This window comes from Zonotrichia albicollis, chromosome 15 (genome assembly GCF_047830755.1).
Source record: "Zonotrichia albicollis isolate bZonAlb1 chromosome 15, bZonAlb1.hap1, whole genome shotgun sequence".
Lineage (NCBI taxonomy): Eukaryota > Metazoa > Chordata > Aves > Passeriformes > Passerellidae > Zonotrichia > Zonotrichia albicollis.
The window spans coordinates 13,732,604-13,753,115 of NC_133833.1; the positions used below are offsets into that span (position 1 = coordinate 13,732,604).

The 20,512-nt window shown below is 40.8% G+C and overlaps 1 protein-coding gene across 22 annotated transcripts in view; it reads left to right on the forward strand.

Moving 5' to 3' along the window:
• The window catches only part of TENM2 (teneurin transmembrane protein 2), a 1,510,370-nt gene that overhangs the window by 1,465,431 nt on the left and 24,427 nt on the right, over positions 1-20,512 (forward strand). For 19 of the 22 annotated variants that reach the window (XM_074551980.1, XM_074551987.1, XM_074551997.1 and 16 more), the window contains 8 exons: positions 1,508-1,718; positions 6,107-6,226; positions 8,221-8,482; positions 9,166-9,433; positions 10,523-10,666; positions 12,145-12,394; positions 15,323-15,343; positions 19,175-19,407. In XM_074551980.1, coding sequence (XP_074408081.1) covers positions 1,508-1,718; positions 6,107-6,226; positions 8,221-8,482; positions 9,166-9,433; positions 10,523-10,666; positions 12,145-12,394; positions 15,323-15,343; positions 19,175-19,407 — 1,509 coding nt within the window. The remainder of the gene's footprint in view (positions 1-1,507; positions 1,719-6,106; positions 6,227-8,220; positions 8,483-9,165; positions 9,434-10,522; positions 10,667-12,144; positions 12,395-15,322; positions 15,344-19,174; positions 19,408-20,512) is intronic. The other 3 variants (XM_074551988.1, XM_074551990.1, XM_074551992.1) reach the window with 1 other exon arrangement.

Consider the following 20,512-nt stretch of genomic DNA (forward strand, 5'->3'; position numbering starts at 1 on the left):
CTGGGGGAGAAGCTGAGGAATTCTCAGAGCTTAATAAGAAAACTGCCTTGAGTTATACCCTCAAGCTAATGATGTCCTCAGAATGATTATATAAAGTGGGGAGAAAATTAGATGTAGCAAAACAGAAAGATCCTGCAGCCTTGTTGGAGAGAATTTTAAGATGAATGGAGCTCTTAATGTGAATAGGCGAGTGACCTTAAAGCAACATATAGCTCTCACAACAAGGTAGTTTGTCTGACTTAAATCTCCTTAGAGGCCTGAATGAAACATTGTCAGCATAACTTGGCAATTTTGTTTTTAAATCAGGTCAGGCACAGTCATTTCAGGCACACAGAATGGGCTGGAAATAAAAGGCTAATTGTAAAATAAGAATGTTTTTTGTAGGTTTAGATTGGATTTTTCGTTTAGGTTGGGTTTTTTTTCCAGTTATCACTGTGCTGGTCTGTTGTGCACTTGAAAATCCTGAAAATGCATGAGTCATGATCTTAACCTGAGGTACTTTTGTCTGCTTCCATACTGGAATGCTCTCTCTCGTGTATGATTTTGAATGTATGTCCAGGCCATATTTGTATTCAGAAATCCCATTGATACACCTTGGGAAGTTTTACAGACATAAGTGGACTTCAGATTGGGCTCCTGATTCTTACCGGAGTAGATGAACAAATGTCTGTAAATTGTTAGCGATTATAATATTTCAAAGCAAATGGTTAATAATTTCTAAATTATAGTAGAACTCCATTGAGAGAACATATTTCAGTTAAATAATAATACCAAATGAAGAGATGATGATAGAATTGTTACTGTATGTGCTGTTATTGTTATTTATCTAAATATACAGATTGATCTCTCCCTTGATTCCCCTTTAATTTCTGGTGTTAAAATTCTCTTTTTTTCTTAAAAATGCATCTTTAAAAATATTAATGATAGATAACAATCTGTAATATGATGACTGAACCCACCAATTTTGTGACTGATATTCCTTGTCCAAGCATGCACACAAGCTGTGAGCCAGGTATCCATGGGAGGTGGGAATTCCAGCAGCCCTTCCCTGGGAACTGCCAAAATGGCTACAGTGTAATTTGTGTTTTACTTTGGTAATGATAGCTTTGTCATCTCCATCTCCTCTCAGCTCCTCAAATAGAACAAATAAAATCAAACAGTGTGATTCTCAAGACAAAAAAAAAAAAAAAGAAAACAACCAAACAAGCAAATAACATAAACAGAAATCCTTTATTGTTTCCACTTCCTTTTGCCTAATTTCAGCACTCGACAGATTTATTGAGATTTATCCTCATCTAACCCTGGTTTACATTAATTGTAGTGGTTTTTAAGGAGTGTGCTCCAAAGACTCATCCTCATGGCACTGTTGGCTGAATTACCAGGTGTGGGGCATGGGGATGCTATGAAGACTGAACTTTAACCATTTTTCCCAGTGCCTTAATCTTTCCATGGGTGTTACTGCTCCACAGCTCCGTGCTGGATCTCAGTGATGCCTGTTACCTTTCAGATGGCCTGGTGGACTGCCTGGACCCTGACTGCTGCCTGCAGGCCACCTGCCAGAACAGCCTGCTGTGCCGGGGCTCGCGGGACCCGCTGGACATCATCCAGCAGAGCCACGGCGCCGCGCCCGCCGTCCGCTCCTTCTACGACCGCATCAAGCTGCTGGTGGGGAAGGACAGCACCCACATCATCCCTGGGGACAACCCCTTCAACAGCAGGTGAGATAGCCCCTTCAACTGCTGGTGAGATAGCCCCCCCAACAGCAGGTGAGAACCCTTCAACTGCAGGGAGCAGCTGGGAACGTGACACCTGTCTTGGTTTGAACAGCCAAATGTCTGTTAAGGAAGGCAGGAACCTCCCCTGAAATAGAAAATGTAACCCCCCTCCCTCTGAATTGTTATAACTTTGAAATTAAGGGGCTCTCAGGCAAAGATATGGGTGCAGGAGTAACAGTTCTTTACTAGAAAAACTAAAAATAAAAATGTAATAGTACAAACAACAAAAAAAAACACAGAGTCAGAACATGCCCTGCCCCCTGTGTGTCAGGGCGGTGTCCCAGCCCCATCCCATGGGGGCTCAGCCCTCCTGCAGTGCCAGCTGTGGCTCTGCTGCAGCAGGGATCCTGCACAAGGGGGGAGTTTTCCTCTGCAGCTCCAGGGCTGCTGCAGATGGGCCTGGGCTCCCTCTGGCCATGCAGGGCAGCAGAAAGCTGCTCCTCTGGCAATGCAGGGGGCAAAGGCTGCTGTGCTGTGCCAGGCTCAGATTGGATCCAGGTAGGAATGCTTGGCTCCTCCCCTGGGCGGAGCATCTCCCCATGGGATGCTGGGATTGGATCAGCCCTGCAGGGACACTCAGTGGCCATGGACAGCAGAGATCTCCTGGAGGGAGGGTTGGCTGGGGGAGAGAGAAAGGAAAAACTGCCCATGGACAGCAGAGAACTGCCCCAGCTCTGACAGATGGGAATAGGATACACAGCCCCATTTCAACCTAAGACACACCAGATCTGTGCATTGCATGGGAAAATTTCTGCCTGTGATTCTGTTTGTGGTTTAACAGGAGCTGCTGCTTGCAGGTGCTTCATCTCAGGCACTGATCACACTGAGGCCACGCTGGTGCAGTTTATGATGTGGCCTCTATTTTATAACAGAGTTTTATTAGCATTTCAACAGTCTGGCAGCACCCAGAAGAAGGTTTCTTCCACTGAGTAGGAGCTTCTGAGGTTTATATTTTATGAAGACTGCAGTCTAGAGGAAGGGAAAACACTAACTAGTTCCAGTTCATTTATAATATAGTGCCATTAGCACAAATTTCAGTAATGGAATAACATTTCAAATAATTTTAAAAATCCATTGATTTATGGAGTTTTATTATTTATTCCTTACATTAAACCATTTTACTTGTAGCATTGATCCACCTGACTGGGTTTTCTTTTTCTTCTTGTTGTTTTATTTTTCTATGTGTGTTTTCTAAGACTATTAATTATATATTTGCAATGAATCTGAAAGCCAGCACATCATTAATTAATATTTGATGCCATTGTATGCTTACAAGAAGATTGGTATTTATTAATATTATATAAATAGGTCTCCATGGAAAGATGCTAAGAAATTGATGAGTATATTATTTATGTTCATATCACCAAAGTTAAAACTGAAGAAAGAGCTTCATTTGAGATAACACCCAAAGCATTGCACTTCATTACAGGAAGTTTTCTCAGTCAGAATCCCATTACAGACTTAGTGGTTGATGTAGAGCATGTCCCTAAATATTTGTCTGTGAAAAGAGGATCATAATGTTTCTGGATACACCAGGCAGGTCCCCATTGTACTCATCCCTGTGCTGTGCACAATCATTTCCATATTCCATCAGGAAATCCCCGTTGGATGCTACCCTATGCAATATACATTTTATGCTATTCTATAAAATACTCCATGCATACACATGTGAAGTTGTTAAAAAAATAGAAAAAATTGTTCTGCTTTCACCTTTTTTTGATGCTGGAAGTGTTTAAGGCCAGGTTGGACAGGGATTGGAGCAGCCTGATCTATTGGAGAATGACCCTGGCCGTGGCAGGAGGTTGGAACAAAATGATCTTTAAAGTCCCTTCAAACCCATTCTATGGTTCTGTGAATTAGTGCTCTAAACTAAACAGAAGCTGAGCAGTTCAATCTGGAGGCTCCTTTAAAAAAAGACTCATTGGAAACCTTAGTTTTGGGGGTTTTTTTATGTTCCTCATGGTAGGACTCTTAGTTCTGTTTTATTCATCTGAGCTACACTGCAGATTTTAACACATCTTTGCAAATGACCTGTTAATGATGTCAAAATTGGCCTTCACCATTAAGTTTTGAAGTTATTTCTGATAATTCTATGGCTCAGCTGCTATTTTTGATACCAATTTTAGGCAAATCTAATGTATAGTGTCAAATTGTAAGGTTTAGAACTGATGGGTTTGTCATTTAAAAGTGCCACAAAGTTGAAATCCCAACTTTTCCATATACTGAAACTGCCATAGTCTCAAAAAGTAGCTCCTGTGTTTGTAAGCTGTTTGCTGAGCTCAGTCTGTCATTCCATTGAAGGACATGAAAAAGTGAGACAAAATAATGGCTTGGGTTTTTTTTCCCAATCTTAGTTTGAGAAAAAAAAGATATTTCCTACTGTAAAGGAATAAATAACAAAATGTATTGATTGCTAAAATAGGTAAATCTCAATGATTTTTTTTTTCTGTGCGGAAACAAGATTAAATGTTGTTTCCGGGGAAAAAAAAAAAAAAAAGCTATGTGTTTGTACACATTTAAATTCCTTGGTAAAAAAATGTATAATTCCTGTATTAGTTCAGTTTTTCTGTTACACTTTTAAAAGATTACCAAAGAAAGGTGATTGTATGTGTGACTATTAGTCAAAACATTGCTTCTTATAAGTCCATATTTTAGCTACATTTTAGCTTATTCTAATATCTATTTTGTTGCTTATTTAAAATTTTACAAATAAAAAGGAATATTATTGACCAAAATATTTTATTCAAATTATTTCCTAAAATACTAAAATTGAAGGTAGAAAAAATTAAGTCATGGGCATTATTAGTTTTCTTCTGCCATCTGACAATTTCTTTCTAAATTTTCTTTCTGCACAGTTTCCCTAGAGAAGCTTAAGTGACTTTTTTTCCTGCATCTATTTCTGTGTGTTTGTCACATAAAATAATTCAAGCAAAATGAATAATGCCAAGACAATTATCTTGGTCCAATGTGTTCCCAAGCAGATTTTTCTCAACAGGTTTCAATTTCTATTAAACCCCATATTCTGCTACAAAATGTTGATTTAGCAAATTAAAAATTGACCTGACGGGTCAAGAAGCACTTGAAAGTCCTAAAAGCAGAGTAACAGAAATGGCTCGTTTTTATTAATTAGTTTTTTTAAATGTAGTAGTGAAGAAAATATTGCACCCTGTTTGGAATAAAAATATGAGGAAATAGCAGTTAAATAGCCAATATAATACAGTTAGAAATGTACCTCCCAGCCCCTGAACATCTCAGAGTGAGCAGAATAGAGCTGCAAAGCATCCCTGGTGCGGCTGATGGAAGGAGCTGTCCTGTGCCAGGCGCCCAGACCGGTGAATATATAAATCCTTTCACCCATGACTACAGCAAAGTGCAGTTTTACAATCCCTGAGATTATGGGTTAAGAGCAGTTCACTCTCCCTGTTTTCACCTTCTCCAGTTTTCACATTTCCAGTGTAGCAATGGAAGCCATCACAAAGAGCTTTTCCTTTTCCATTGCCCTTTTACCAAACAGTTTCTCCCTCCCCATTCTGCCTCTCTCAGGGCTCAGGAGGATGGGAGGGAAAGGAGCCGGGGGCTGGGAACTCCTCTCCAGCTGGGAGCAGCAGCACTTTGTGCCTGCTGTGCACTTAGCAGCAGCAGAGCACTTGCCAAAGAGAAAAATCTGACTGTGCCTCTTAGAGGAATAGCTCATCTTCATCTCCCTTAGGTTAAACAAAGCTGCTTCTCCTGCTGGCCAAAGAAATGCTTTGTCTTGCCTGTGTGTAAAGCTGGACTTTAAACCAAATCCTCCTTTTGGCCAAGTGCAAGCAAGGGTTCCAAACCAGGCTGGAATGCAGTGTACAGGTGTCAGTCACTCCCTGAGATGAAGGAATTTGAACCTTGATGTGAAGAATTGGTGATACAAAACAGAGATACGTCATTGCTCCATGTTTGTCAAGTGTGTCAGGCACCCACAGGAGCGGTACTGTGCCCTGCAGGGAGGTTTTGGAGTCTCAGTGTGGCTGCAGGGGCACAGCTTTGGTCTGGCTGAATGGGAGGGAGCTTTGTACTCTGTAAAGCCTCATTAGACAATGAGGCAAACCCTTGTTAGGCAAGAAAAGCACTGTCTGCCATTCTGTGTGCACTTCTCACTGCATAAACAAGCATTTTCTTCATTTAGGTGTATAGAGGGAGCCGGGCAATATTGTGGTCCCTCAGTATTCTAAAAACCTTTGGAGTAAACTGTATTTAGAGTAAATGAGGTACAGGTGTTCCACTACTTCACTTATAAATGCTATAACCTCCCTTTGTAATTAGCTTTACTACCTTTAATTCTCTTTCTTTTGCAGTCTTGTGTCTCTGATAAGAGGCCAAGTGGTGACTACAGATGGGACTCCCCTAGTTGGGGTCAACGTGTCGTTTGTCAAGTATCCAAAGTACGGCTACACCATCACTCGCCAGGATGGCACGTGAGTGTCCCTCTTCCCTGAGCCCCTGGGTGCTCTGCAGGGTCTTTGCTCATTAACAGATGGTGTGATCTAATGGAACCATGTGGCACCAGGCATTGCCTTCCTCCCAGGGCAAAGAGCTATTAAGTAAACACAAAAGTAATTTTTCACATGGCGTTTTGAATAGTAACTGCATGTAAATACGGACGAGCTGACTTTGATAATGACGTGTTAGCAGGCACACTCCTTTCAAATAAATTGCCCTATATCTATGAAAACATTTGTGGGCTACAGCAATATCCAGCTGAGACTAGAAATATTTTATTTTAAAATGCCGAGCTAACACTTCTAGGAAAGAAAGAAAACATCATTATAGAATAGTATATTTTGTTAAAATTTCCCTTCTGTTTCTCTTTGCTTTTCAAGAGACACTCTCTTTTGAGTTTCTTCAGGGTAGAATGTAATCAAAAGATTCTAATTGAATATATTTAGACAATTTCCTGCTGTGCAAAAAAGTGCTTTTCCCCCCTTGTATCAGCTTATTTGAAATGCACACAAATTCAGATAAACAAAAGTCATTGTGTCATGGTTTATCTGGTTTACTGGCTGTGGTAACTAAAACAGTTTATCTGACACAGGCATTGTAAACATTTGCCATTTTATCTTGATCTTGCATAAAAACAATGGAATTTATATAATTAATAGGAGTTGACTGAACTATAGGGATTATTTAAGTTCCATACTTTCCAGAATATTAATCTGTTATAATAAAAGTAAAATGTTGATTTCAGTATTTTAAAATTGCAGTAAATGGTGAGCTGAACTATATTTAAATCTGCATAGATTATTGATGTCATTGAGTAATTTGTTATGTTGCCAGCATTTACATAAAACAAATGATACCTGTTTCTGTTGTCAGAACAACCTGGAAGCATTTCTTATTTAAGCCAGGTTTGAAATGCCTGTGCAGCTCCACATTACTGCTGTGATTGTGTAGGGAGTTGGAATTTAGGAAATTAGGTTGAAACACCTAATTTCTCTTAAAAATGATAGATCAGTTATCTTGGGGACAGGAATTCTTACTTGTAGAGCACTTCTCACTACTGTTCTCTTACTGCCATGTGTCCCATTTTATGTTTGATGGACAGGATCTTTTAGGAAAGGAATAATTCAGTGTTCTGCTCAGAATGCACTTAGCTTCTCTGCTATTTCTATATAAAGGTTACTTGTAATAATAAATGCGGTTGTTTGTTTGTTGGGTATTTTTTAAATTATTTAATACAGAATTTATAATTTTACAGAATTTTATCGGAATGAGCTTTGTCCAAGTGACTTCAAATCATTGCTTGTCTTGGCTGGTTTTCAGCAGTTTAGTTGCCAGAGGTTCACATCCCATTATTGATCATTGGAACCATGACATTGAAAACATAATCATGGTCTGCTCACTCTCCCTACCTCTGATGATGTGGGGAGAGAATCACAAGGGTAAAAGTAAGAAAAATCTTGCATTGAGATAAAAACAGTTAAATAACTGGAATAATAATTATAAAAACTGTAGTAAAAAGGAAAATAACAGAAAGATAAGTTAATTCCCAGCCAGCTTCTGAGCAGCTTTTCCCCTAGTTTATATAATGGCAATTATATATCTCTGTATATTACTATATCACTGTATGACCTGAGATATCCCTCAGTTCAGTTGGGGTCAACTCTTCCAGCTGTGTCCCCTCCTGGCTCTCATTCTGCTCCCTGGTGTGATGGGGTGAGGAGGAGGAAAGGCCCTGACTCTGTATGAGCATTGCTCTGCTTTAATAAAAGCACCCCTGTGTTATCATCATTATATCCTGAATCCAAAACTCAGCACTCCGCCAGCTACTAGGAAGAAAATTAACTCTATCCCAGCCAGAACCAGACAAATTCCCATTGCTGTTGGTATGCCTCTGTAGCTGTCTCATTAGCCAGGAGTGTGATTGCTGGAATTACTCAGTCTTGCCCTTCTAAAGGCCACACTTTTCTAGGTTTGACTTGGTTGCAAATGGTGGAGCATCCCTGACGCTGCACTTTGAGCGGGCCCCGTTCATGAGCCAGGAAAGGACAGTGTGGCTGCCATGGAACAGCTTCTATGCCATGGACACGCTTGTGATGAAGACAGAGGAGAACTCCATTCCCAGCTGTGATCTCAGTGGCTTTGTCCGTCCTGACCCAGTCATCATTTCATCACCACTTTCAACTTTCTTTAGTGACGCTCCCAGCCGCAATCCCATTGTGCCAGAAACCCAGGTAAGAGCAGTGTGAGTGAGCAGGGTGGGGAAATCAGTGGGCAGGTGACAGTTCTGGTCCAAGCACAGGTCACCACGTGTCCCCTGCAATGGCTACAGCAAATGTCTCTGCAGAGCTGCATTTGTTCTGACAGGTGCCAGGTTTTCTAATGAGGGCTGCAGGTTTATGTCACCCAGACACATTTATCTTTGATCACCTTGCACTCTCCCATTATCACACAACATATCAAGTATATCTGTGTATTTCAGTTGCCAGCTTAGGTGTTTCAAGAGAATTTTGCAAAATCTTGGCATGTGGTGCTGGCCACAGACTGTTTCCTTATTTCTTAATTAGGACAAAGGCAAACTCTGTTGGTGCTATTTTTTTTCTCTGCTGTATTCAGTTTTATACTGTTAGTGGAAGTTGTGGATTCCTATGATATTTCTTATGTTACCCTTGCATATAACTTGCAGTAATAAATGTTTGTACTTATTTGCCATTTTGCCACCAGTGGGCTCTTAAAAAGTTGTGTACACAGACACCAAATAATTATTTGTCAGAAATGTCACCTGAACTGTGTTGGTTTGAGGACATCCACTCCCAGTAAGAGAAAGACATAAGCTCAGAAGAATACACAAGGTGATACATTTAAAAAAAAAAAGAAAAATCATTAATGTAAAGTGTTTTATGTCTTTCCTTCCCAGGTTCTTCATGAGGAAATTGAGATCCCTGGCTCTAGTATAAAGCTCAGCTACCTGAGTTCCCGCACTGCTGGATACAAATCCTTACTGAAGATCATCATGACCCAGACCCTGGTGCCACTCAATCTGATCAAAGTTCATTTGATGGTAGCAGTAGAAGGGCATTTGTTCCAAAAATCATTTCAGGCATCTCCCAACTTGGCATATACATTTATCTGGGACAAAACAGATGCCTATGGTCAGAAGGTTTATGGGTTGTCAGATGCTGTAGGTAAGTAATTCTAAATATGAAAACTGCAAACTTCCTTATGGAGGAGCACATGTAGACTGAACAGTTCTTGTCTCCCTGACGCAATTTATCTTTGTATAATGGTTCTTTTACACATTCAAGATAATATTCAGAGGGTCTAAACTCCATCAGTGGGCCTGAGTTTCCTGCTCAGTACCTGACTTAGAAGGTTTAAACCAGGCAATATTAAAAACTGGCCACAGGAACTAAGGGGAGACCTAATCCATCATTATAATTTTGTTTTCTTTAGTTATAAAATGATCCTCGTGCTGGACTGGCTGGCAGTCTGCAGTGCATTTGGGTTTTCACACATACCCTTATTGTAGTCTCTTGTGGTATAACACATTTGAAATGAAAATGCTGTTCCTCTAATGCTGTTCAGTCTTGTAGTTCTACAGCTATTTTTAGTTAGCTTGGTTCTAGTGGGTGGGAAGAAGAGTGATCATCATAATATTTTTCAGTTTTCATTGACTGTCTGAATAATTTTAATACAGCAGTGTTAAAAATGAGCATCAGAGCTGTGCCAGTGTGGAAAGAGTAGCTTTTTTTTTTTAATCTTAATTATTTTCTATAATTTCTAAATTCTTCTTTGCTATAGGTTTACTTTCTTATGTTATTGCATGGGATATTGCTTTCCAGTGTAATTGTGCTTAAATGCACACAAAATTTTCACTGCCCTTTGGTATATAGTATGTAAAATGAATATGCTGAATAAGTGCTGTGAACATCTGGCTAATTAAGAATTTATCTTGTCCTGCTATCTGATACTTTTAATTATTTAATAAAATTTTACTGTATTTTAAAAATTTTATTTCTCACTCTCCTCTCAGCAAACCCATCACTTCCCAGTGTGAGCTATTATAATAGAAGTGATCAGGTCCCTGCAGAGTACATGTGAATGAAGTTTTAAATTTGTGTCTAGTCAAAGATCTGAAGATAATATTGTAGAATAAAAGTGAGGAATATAATCACTCCATCTTCTTGAGGAGGCTGGGGGACTGGAATACTCCTGCTCTGGACATTTAATTCAGTGTTTGTTCAGCAAGTATATTAGATTTTATTTCATTTCAGTGTCTGTGGGGTTTGAGTATGAGACTTGCCCCAGTCTCATTTTATGGGAGAAGAGGACAGCACTGCTGCAAGGATTTGAACTGGATCCCTCAAACTTAGGAGGATGGTCTCTGGATAAACATCACGTTCTTAATGTCAAGAGTGGTGAGTTAGTTCATTCCTTGTGTTTGCTGTCCTACATGGAGTTTTTATTTGCATTAAACTTGCAATTTCTCCACTCTTTTTACTTCATCTTTAGCTCACTAAGATATGAGGCATATATCAGTTGTCAGAAAATTTCTGTAGAATTTTAACACATTTTTTACTGTTCTAGAAATGCTGAATTTCTTAAAGTCCTAATCTTTATCCTTTATTCTGTTTTTCATTTATTCCCCTGTAATATCTTTCTGTCTTCCCTGTTTTCCTCATGTTAACCACATCTATTCCTGGTTCCTTTTGCTTGACCTCCTTTTCCCCCTAACCTGAGATGCAGCTTACAAGGCGTATGAGTCTGGGACAAGATACTGAGTCTCCTTTGCCTTTCTCAATAGTCACCTGTTTGTTTTTTCCTCACCTTTTTTTTGTCTTCCCATATCCTGATCTGAATCTTCACAATCTTTGTATTTTACCAGCAACTCTTTGGGAGCTGAATGCTCAGAACATTTTATTTGTTCCGTGCAAAATGTCGTTTGCAGCCTTCCTGCTGCTCATTACCAAATAACAAAATGTATTTCTGTTTAATAAATCTAAATTATTGTTCAGAATTGGCAAGATCAGGCTATTTGAACTCACTTGCAGTGCTGGGCAGTAGATCCACATTTTTGTCCACATGCCAACAGAGAGTGTTGCCACCAGTGGAGAGCCAGTTATGTTAGGGTCATGCAACTTCCTTCCCACAAGAACATGAGGCTGAAAGTTTCCAGCCAAATTTCCACAGTTTCTGATGACACAGAATATGGTCACACTGTCAGAAAATCCACTCCTTTCTTGGAGCAGGGGTCTGCTCTTTGAACAAATATTTTGAAGATAAATCCTATCTTGAAGGTATTTTCTTGAAGTCTAATAGAGATCTGTACCACCAGCTTCCCTCTTGCCTTTTATCATTGATCCTTAGCAGCCCTTCTGGGAGTTTGATATTTCTCCTATCTTTTCATTTTCTGAGCTATCATTTTCTCTGGTTCCTCCATTTCTCATTTTTCATTTTCCATTAAAAAAGTGTGAAGGACTGAGAGGTGGAAGGAGAACAGTAAGGTTGGCACAGAATTCCAAACAAAACATGATACAGGAAGCTGGAGTGAGACACAGATAAGGAGCAGCTCTTCTCCACCCACTCAGAAACCTAAACCACAGTCCCAGGCCAGAGCTGTGTGGCAGGGTTTTCTTTCATAACGAATACCAAAGGACTCTTGAGTGTAGGTTTGGGTCTGTGGGTGTGTATATGTGTGGGTTTTAACACTGAATCTTCATTACACCTTTATTTTTACAACTGCAAAATCCTCCTGCTCTTTTTGCACCATTGAAAAACTGAACGCCAGAGTCATTTCAATGTGCAGTCCTTAAAAGCAGCTGTTGAAAAGAAAACAGCCTCAAGTCCCCTGCAATGAACAGTGGTAATAACCACTTCTTCTCCTCTCTGTCCTTAGGTATATTGCACAAAGGCAACGGAGAAAATCAGTTTCTCACTCAGCAGCCAGCTGTGATAACCAGCATTATGGGCAACGGGCGCCGCCGAAGCATTTCCTGTCCCAGCTGCAATGGCCTGGCAGAAGGAAATAAGCTCCTGGCCCCTGTGGCACTGGCAGTGGGTATTGATGGAAGTCTCTTTGTTGGGGATTTTAACTATATCCGCCGTATCTTCCCCTCCAGGAATGTCACCAGCATCCTGGAGCTGAGGTAAGGCTTCACCTCAGCGCTTCGCTTCTGGAGCCTGTGCTCAAATCAGCCTTTACCATTACTTCTTATAATTTTGAAAAACATTGTCACTTTCAACCTATTTAAATTCCAGTGGAGAAATGGGGCACAGAAATGCATAGTTCAAAGTCTGTAACTTAACCTGAGCAGTGACTAAAGTGAAGGATTTAAGAGCAGAAATCAACTTGTGCAGAAAGTACAAAGCATCTCTTTCTGTCTCCTTAGTAATCACTGATTCTGTCCTCCCTCAGTGCATCTTTTAGCTTGGTTTGAAAAGTCTAGAATTGACTGCCCTTAGGTACTGAGCCACAGTGACAGGCAGAGGTGTAACAATCTCATGAGGTCAGAGGGAAGCTTCTCCTGCCAGTGGTTTTGAGATCCACTTTCACATTTCTTCTCCATGCTTGTGAGTCTATTTCTGTAGGTTGACAAGTGCAGTTCAGGTTGACATACAGATTCATTTTGCATTATCAGAACTCTTTTTAAGATTTTAACTCTTTCCCCTTGTCCCGTGCCCTGCTCCAACCTTAAGATTTGATCACTTCATAGGGAAGGCATGAGTGTAGAATGTATACCACTTCACCCATTTCTGTTCCATCTCCTTTTTTCATTTTGCCAGGAGAGGCAAGAGCTGTTGCTTCAAACCCTAACTCATGTAACTGACCTGATACTTACAGCACTACTGAGTATTTGCAGAAAAATGAGGAAAAATAGCATGCCCTGGCTGTCTGCTGCCCCTCCTGGAGCCCACTCAGGCAGCAGCATTGGTGCTCCTGGAAATTGGATACAACTGCAAAGTACATTGAGTGAATTTAGGTCACAAGTCTTTTTTTTAATGATATGACTAATAAGCAATTCCTCTGCTTCCACATTTAGTTTTTAATTAGTGGGAAAAAGTGCAAAATTATTGGACTGTTAAAGAATAGGAGGCCTAGCTCTATTTTACACCTCTCTTCCATTCATGTCATTCTGTTGATGTCACTATTGTGAATTCTGATTCTATAGAAAAGAAAAGAGATCTGATTCAGGCCAATTCAACTCTGAAATCACTCTCTGACACCTACCTCATACACCATCAGGCTGCCTCATTATATTTTTTTTTTTAAAGTCATGGATCATCCAGTGCTTTCTGCTAGCAGCTCAGTTTAAACCACAGAAGGTAGCTGGCATGGAAGTGTGACCTGCTATAAATATTTATATCAATATGCACTATAACTCTGCATTATACAGAATATGCTAATTATTTTTTTCTAAGTTGTTCAGATCATTTTATCTTTGTAGTAAATAGGACTACAGCTTTATAGGTGAGGAGAAACATTTTCAGATTAGGATATTTCTTATAGTGCATTTTTATGCACCTCACCAATATCAGCTAGTGACAGTTTGCTAGCCCACCTTGTGTTTGAAAATATTGCCTCAAAATTTACAACAGTATTAGTGTGAGTACTTTGCTTCCTCTCTCTGTGAGAGACTGAGAGGGAACTTGGGTTTTCATCACAAGGGAAAATTGAAAAGGACATCAGTAAAATAATAGAGGATGGATTTTTATCTGCTGTTGTCCACTTCCTCCTTTATGAAAGTCTGTTTTCCATGGCATAGTTTCTTTAGCTTCTGTTATAACTAGAAGCAATTAACAATGAAGCTGATGCATTGTGAGTGCTGTTGGACAGCTGCAAAGGACTTGACATACAGATTTTTAGGATTTGCATTATGATGTCTTTTAACCCCCGTTCCTCTAAAGGGAATTAAGGTCCATTCCAGCAAACATAATCTATAGCAGTAATTGTGATTCATTGCTCATCTTGAAATCTGCATGAGTTACATGGGTAAGAGTTTGAAGATTTGAGCCATTTAAGTGTGAATGAGAGCAGAGTCTTCAGCTCATATCAAGTAATTTGGATTATGTTGCAATCAGTACATCCTCAAATATTGCAAACCAAAAACATCGCTTTGTTTAGATTTCACAGCTGATGTCCTTTTGGTTTCACATAAGCCCCTATAAATCTTGAGTGCCTTTATGTGTCAGAATATCCCATTGTACATATTTCCTTCACACTGTGCTTTGTGAAGGTGCCTGGTTGAATGTCCAGCAGGAATTTGGGCTGCAGCACTGCACGTGGGGCTGCAAGCTGGGGCTGTGCCTGGAGTGCTGCAGCTCAGGAGTCACAAACCCCCTTGCTCTGTTCAGTGCATATTCCTGGATGGAAATTACACCAACACAGTGAGATGCTGTGTGAGTGGAGAGTGTGTTCATTTTCTTCTGGGAAGTAGAGAGCACTTTTCCTTGGGCTTTGTGTCTGGGCAGTAAGCTGTGGATCAGTTAATGCTGTTTATCTCCCATTGTACAGTACCTTACTGCTCACTTAGAAGGGGCTTTTTTACCCTGACATTGGCTTTATAGACTTAAACAGACACCAAGGAGCATCCAAAATTGCTTTAAGCAATTATTTTAGAGACTAGGAGGAGAGAAAAACAAACTGCATAGTAAAAATGTGTCTAGAAATAGCCTGTTGGAAAACTACTTTAATCAAAGAGGCTGCCTCCAACTGGCAGACAATGTCCAAAACCAGTGCTTCCCCCTGCCCAGTTCTGTATTCAGAGAACTGCCAGTTTCTCTCACTCCTAGCCCCCAAGCTACACACATTTCCATGGGAAATTTCTTTCAGTGGTTCAGAAAGTTTCCTAAAGATGAGGGGAGGGGGGTGGGGGCAGGGGTGTCCTATAGGGAATTAGCTTGCAGCTCTACCCCTCCCAGTCACTCTTCATCTGGAAACGAAGCTAAGGCTAGTGCTGAAAAGAGATATCTTCTCCTGTGTCCTTTTGTAAAATAAAACAAATACTATGTTTGCTTTACCATCTATTCTTCAGCTAACTGTTTGTTCTTTTTTCTTCTGTTCCCTTTCTATAAAGAAATAAAGAGTTTAAACATAGGTAAGACATGAGCTCTTTCCCATATAATTTGATATGGTTTGTTTGCTTCATTGTGTTTGCTTTTTGTGTTGTGCTTCTTGTGTAATGTTATGTTCTTCATGTACCATATATAGAAACATTTTTATGTGCTAATTGTGTGTTATGAATATGATAAGCATTAGCAATTACGAAATGCAGTCAAAAAGCAGCCAATAAGTCCTGACAGTAATTAGAAATTTCTAGTAGAATGCAAGTATAATGAACCCCAAGCTAACTTCTAGATAAACACCTCTCCCTGCTGTCTATAATTGGTCTAAATGGTCAAGGTAAACTACAACAGCATTTTCACAAATGCCAGAAAGGTTCACAAAAGCACTAATGACTGCATATAGGTCAAAAACTCATTTTCTGGTCATTAATGATTTTCTGAACCCGCTGTCTTTTGCCATAATTTAGTTTATATTTCTTTTTTCAAACCCATTTAATAGCCAGCCTGTGGGGCTGGCTGTGTGCAAGCACTAGAAGCAGTCACTGTGAGATTCAGGAGGGAGGCCTGACCCTCCTGCATGTCAGGAGGAGAGCACTAGGACTTCTGGATGGCTGCAGCATAGGAAACACTTGTGCCTCCTGACATGCCGCACCTGGGACAGGGAGGATGTTCACCCTGGAGGAAATTGAGGGCAAGAACATGAAGAGCTCTTGTAAACTGTTTCATAGTGTCCTGTGCATTACCCTTTTTAAACCATACTTTCCATTTCTGTGACAAGTTGATGGAATAGATGGTCTGGACTAAACAGGATCATTTCCCATTAACAATATATTTTGGCATAGCAACGCCCCTAACTGTTCTTAGCTGGGTGAATTAATTCACAATTTGCTGATGATTATTGGTGACGCTGGAGGCTCCTCATTTGCTTCAACTAAGCCTAGTTAATTTTCCATCTGCTTAGAGATTTGCTCTGGACAGCTTCTCTTTTGGTAAAGCTTAAAGAAAAGCTGCTCTTGAAACAGAATTTGATGCACCTGTGAGAAGAACAGGGCGAATGAGCTGCACTTGCTGCTGGGGCCCAGGCTCCCTCAGAGAGCAGAGTGAGGCTGCAGGTGGTGTGACCACACATTCACTCGGGGGCTGGAGGCACAGACTTTATTGGCAGTGGCCTCTGAGCTACCCTGAATGCCATGGAAAATCTTTTAAAGCAAGTTACAATCCTTGGCCTTGTATAATTCAAGTGAAAGATTGCAAGGGTGCAGAGAAAAGAGAGGCAGAGGTCTTTAATTGCTCGGATGCCAGTTTGAGAAATATTGAGTACTCATTTATAAAACAAATCCCTGTTTGAGGTAATAGTCTCATTGATTCTTTGGGAGCACAGTGAGTGCATGTTACCTTCCAGCAGTCATTTTCTGTCAAATTCCCTCAAAAATTTGCTTTGAGTTTTTCACTATCTGTTACCTGACCTAGTTCAGGAAAGAGGGGAGGAGTATGGAACAGGTCTGCAGCTCCAGTGAGCTGCTCTCTGATCTGGAACCAAAGCTTGTGACTGATCCCTGGCACAGCTGCCCTGGGGGAGTTTCCAGAGGAGAAAGGCAGGGTAAGCTCCATGGATGCACCATGACTGCAGGAGAGGAGAGGGAATATTCCCATATCCCATGTTCTGCCATTGCTCTTTACCTTGACTCATGTCTTATCCCATCCTAGGGCTGGCTGAGGGAAGGCAGGGGTGGGCACAGCCTGGCAAAATCATGTGTAAAATAAGACAGACCCTTCCATTCCTGCAGGGTGGCTGCTGCTCCCCTGGGCACTGTGTGAGCAGCTCTCTCTCAGCACTGAGTCCAGCAGGACCCTCCCTTCCAGGTGCCAGCAGCAGTGTCTGTGCCCAGCTCCAGCCTGTGCCCAGCTCCTGGAGGTGCCCATTTGGCCAGGATGGGGGATGTACCTTTTTGCACAAGGGCCATGCAAAAGGCACCAGCTGCAGGGCAGCCTTGAGCTAAGTCTGGCTGTGTTTGTGAGGTGCAGCACAACACCAGTGCCACAGCAGAGTGTTCTTCAGTGTGAGGGGAAAGCATGGTGGGAGAACAGAGCAGAGTTTGGAAAGGGTTTGGAAGCAATGACAGACATGCAGGTGTTTGTATGGCTCAGATACCTGGGAGACTGGAGGAATCTCTAAAGTGGAAAGAACTATTTTTCTATGTTGCAAAGAAGATGGAGCATTATTTTGGAGGATGAGAAGGACTGTGATGAGGGTGTAGTGAAGAGGTGCAGTCTGCTGCTGAAGACAAACTTGGGGAATAATGAGATTGTCCTCTAATCTCAAGCATGTCACTAGTTTCCCTGCATAACTTTGTCTACACCACTTAACCTCTCTGTGCCTCAGTTTCCTCCTCTGTAAAATGGGTGCTACACCCATCTTTTTAAAATACTCTGAGATCCATGCATGAAATAAACCTGCCAAGTATTTTTTTTTTGTTTATTGTATTTTTTCATCTCTAATTTCTACACTCCTAGACTTCAGCAGATGGTATTGCCTCTGCCTACTGAATTGAGATCCAACCAATCTTCTTCCTACTTTCTACAGTCTTAGAACAAACCACTATTGACCTAAACCCATGGCATGTCAAAGACTGGCATAGAGGAAAATAACTGTAGAAAGTGATATTTTGGGGCCTCCTCATTCCTCCAAATGTGGTCATGACCACATGGCCACAGTTATCTTGGTGTGCTGATGGATCCATCTGCCGAAAGTGGCTTTATGATAGTTTCAGCGATTCTGCTCAAGAAATGGCTTAATCCATCATAGCTTACCTCTGTGTATCCTCACTCTTGGAGATGGGCACTTTTGCCACATGAAACTAGGAGTGTGGATATTTGGAGGCAAATATCTCTGGTTACTGGTAAGTAACCTTCATTTTTTTTCTTCCCGTCTTCATTTGTCTTCTATGCTTTGAAACCATCACTGACCTTATTTACGCTCACCCATAGGCTCCAAAGGCTGGAAAATTCACATCATGCTTAAAATACAAATAAACTGAGTAAAACTAGCCAGGCAAGATTTTGAAAATATTTCTGCACTGCAGTTCTGTGTATGAATGTATATATATTGTGAAGATTGACATTTCTCAATTTGCAGATGATTTGCTAAAGTAGTTCCAAAATGTGACAAGCTGTCAAAAAACATATATTTCAGAAGAGAAGTAGCTTTCCATATGAGCGCCCATTCCAATCACAAACTGAGGACCAGTTTTTCAATAACAGAAGGTTTGGAGTTAAAGTCAGACACTTGGGGTCTCTGGTTTTAGTTATATAACCAACTTCATCTGCTGTAAATGAGATTCTTGATAAGAATGAATGAGAACAAATTTGCTTTAGAAATAAATTTGTTATGCCTCTGCCTCCTATTTATACAAGACCTCACAAATCTTGTGGCATAATCTAAGTAACTCAGAAGCTGATTCTTTGATCCTACTCCTATGACTTCTGCTTCCAAAGGAAGTTTAAACAAGGTAGCGGGAGGAGGGAAACAGATAAGCTGAAGAGAATTGACCTGGAGCAGATCTAAAGGGCTAAAGAGATCAAGAGGAAAGACTGCTGTGCAGCTCTGGCTTATTGGGCTCTGCTGTGCAAGATTCAGTGTAGAAGGATGAGTGAGATTTAAAATTGCAATCCCTCTGAGCACTGACCAGGCCCTAATCAAGTCAGGTCCTCAGGTGATGGTCCTTCAGACCTCACCTCCGTACAAAGGTGTCAGACTTTCTTTCCAGATCTTTCTGTGCCTGATGAGTATCCAAGCTCTGAAAGCCTGTGAAGTTTCTAGACTGCTCAGCTGTTTCTGTTTTATGCTTTCTTTTTCTCTAAAGCAACAATCCTGCTCATAAATACTATCTGGCCGTGGACCCTGTTTCAGGCTCCCTCTACGTGTCGGACACCAATAGCCGACGGATTTACAGAGTCAAGTCCCTCACGGGCACGAAGGACCTTGCTGGTAACTCTGAAGTGGTGGCAGGGACAGGAGAGCAGTGCCTGCCCTTTGATGAAGCCAGATGTGGGGATGGAGGGAAGGCAGTGGACGCAACCCTAATGAGCCCTCGAGGTAAAGGAGGAAAAGAAGCTGGAGAGAATGGCTGTGTGCAGCTAGGCTGGATGTGGAAATAATTATCTGGCAATTAAATCACTCCTTGCTCGGTGATTTTCATTCTGGGCTTTAATTACAGTGGATTGGCAAGTGTTCGTGCTTTGTTTAGTTAAAGCAAACTTTATTACCCCGGCAGTGAGTGCTGCAAAAGGAGAACAGAACACAAATTAGCAGGGTACCGCTCACTCCAAGAAGCCAGCGTGTGAACTGGGAAACTGATTGCTGTTTGAGATGCAGTCTTTGGGGAGAGAAATTGCTTGCTGTGTCTTTTCTCTGAGTTTTTCCTCCATGTATCTCCTTTTTCTTCAGAGTCAGAGAAAAAAATAAAAGGATTTTTGCCCTTTTCAGTTTCTAATTTTTGACAAAAGGTTTTCAAGATGATATAGAGATTTGGAGATGTGTTTCTTTTTAAGGCTTTTTTTTTCTCTGTTGTTTCATCTTAATTGTGAGGATGAATTAATCAGGTGTATTGCCATGTGTTTCAAACATCTTTGGGTTTTTTCAGTGGCTGAAAATAACTAGATGATCATAAACGTACACAGAAATGGAAATTCCAGTTTCTTTGTATAGGAAGTAGTTTCAGTTAACACGCAGAAATTAAAAAGATGAAGCTGTATCTTCTCTCACTGCCCAGTGGGATGAGCGCTGCAACCGCTTGAGGACAGAATTTTTTTAGATCAATATTTTGTTTTCAGCCTGAGAAATGGACAAGGCAGTGCACCAAATCAAAGCAGGAAAGAAAGGCAAGTGAGAAAAAGGCTGCCCTCCTTCCCAGCAGGCAGCAGCATCTGTCTGTTCTTGCAAGGGAGCACCCTTCCATTCTGTGCCTTTCCTCTCTAAGGACTCACAGTGTGACAGGCATTGAACCTTCCCTTTTTTATAGGCTGGCAACCCCTGTGTCTTCATCTGGAAACACCAGAGGTGCTTTCTGTATTTTCACTGCAACAGGTCAAAGAATTAAAAAAACATTCAGAAATAATACAATGTCCTCTTAGTTTTCAAAAAAAAACTAGAGGTATTTTAAAAGCTTTTTTAAAAATTCTTCATCCTCATTAGATTCTTC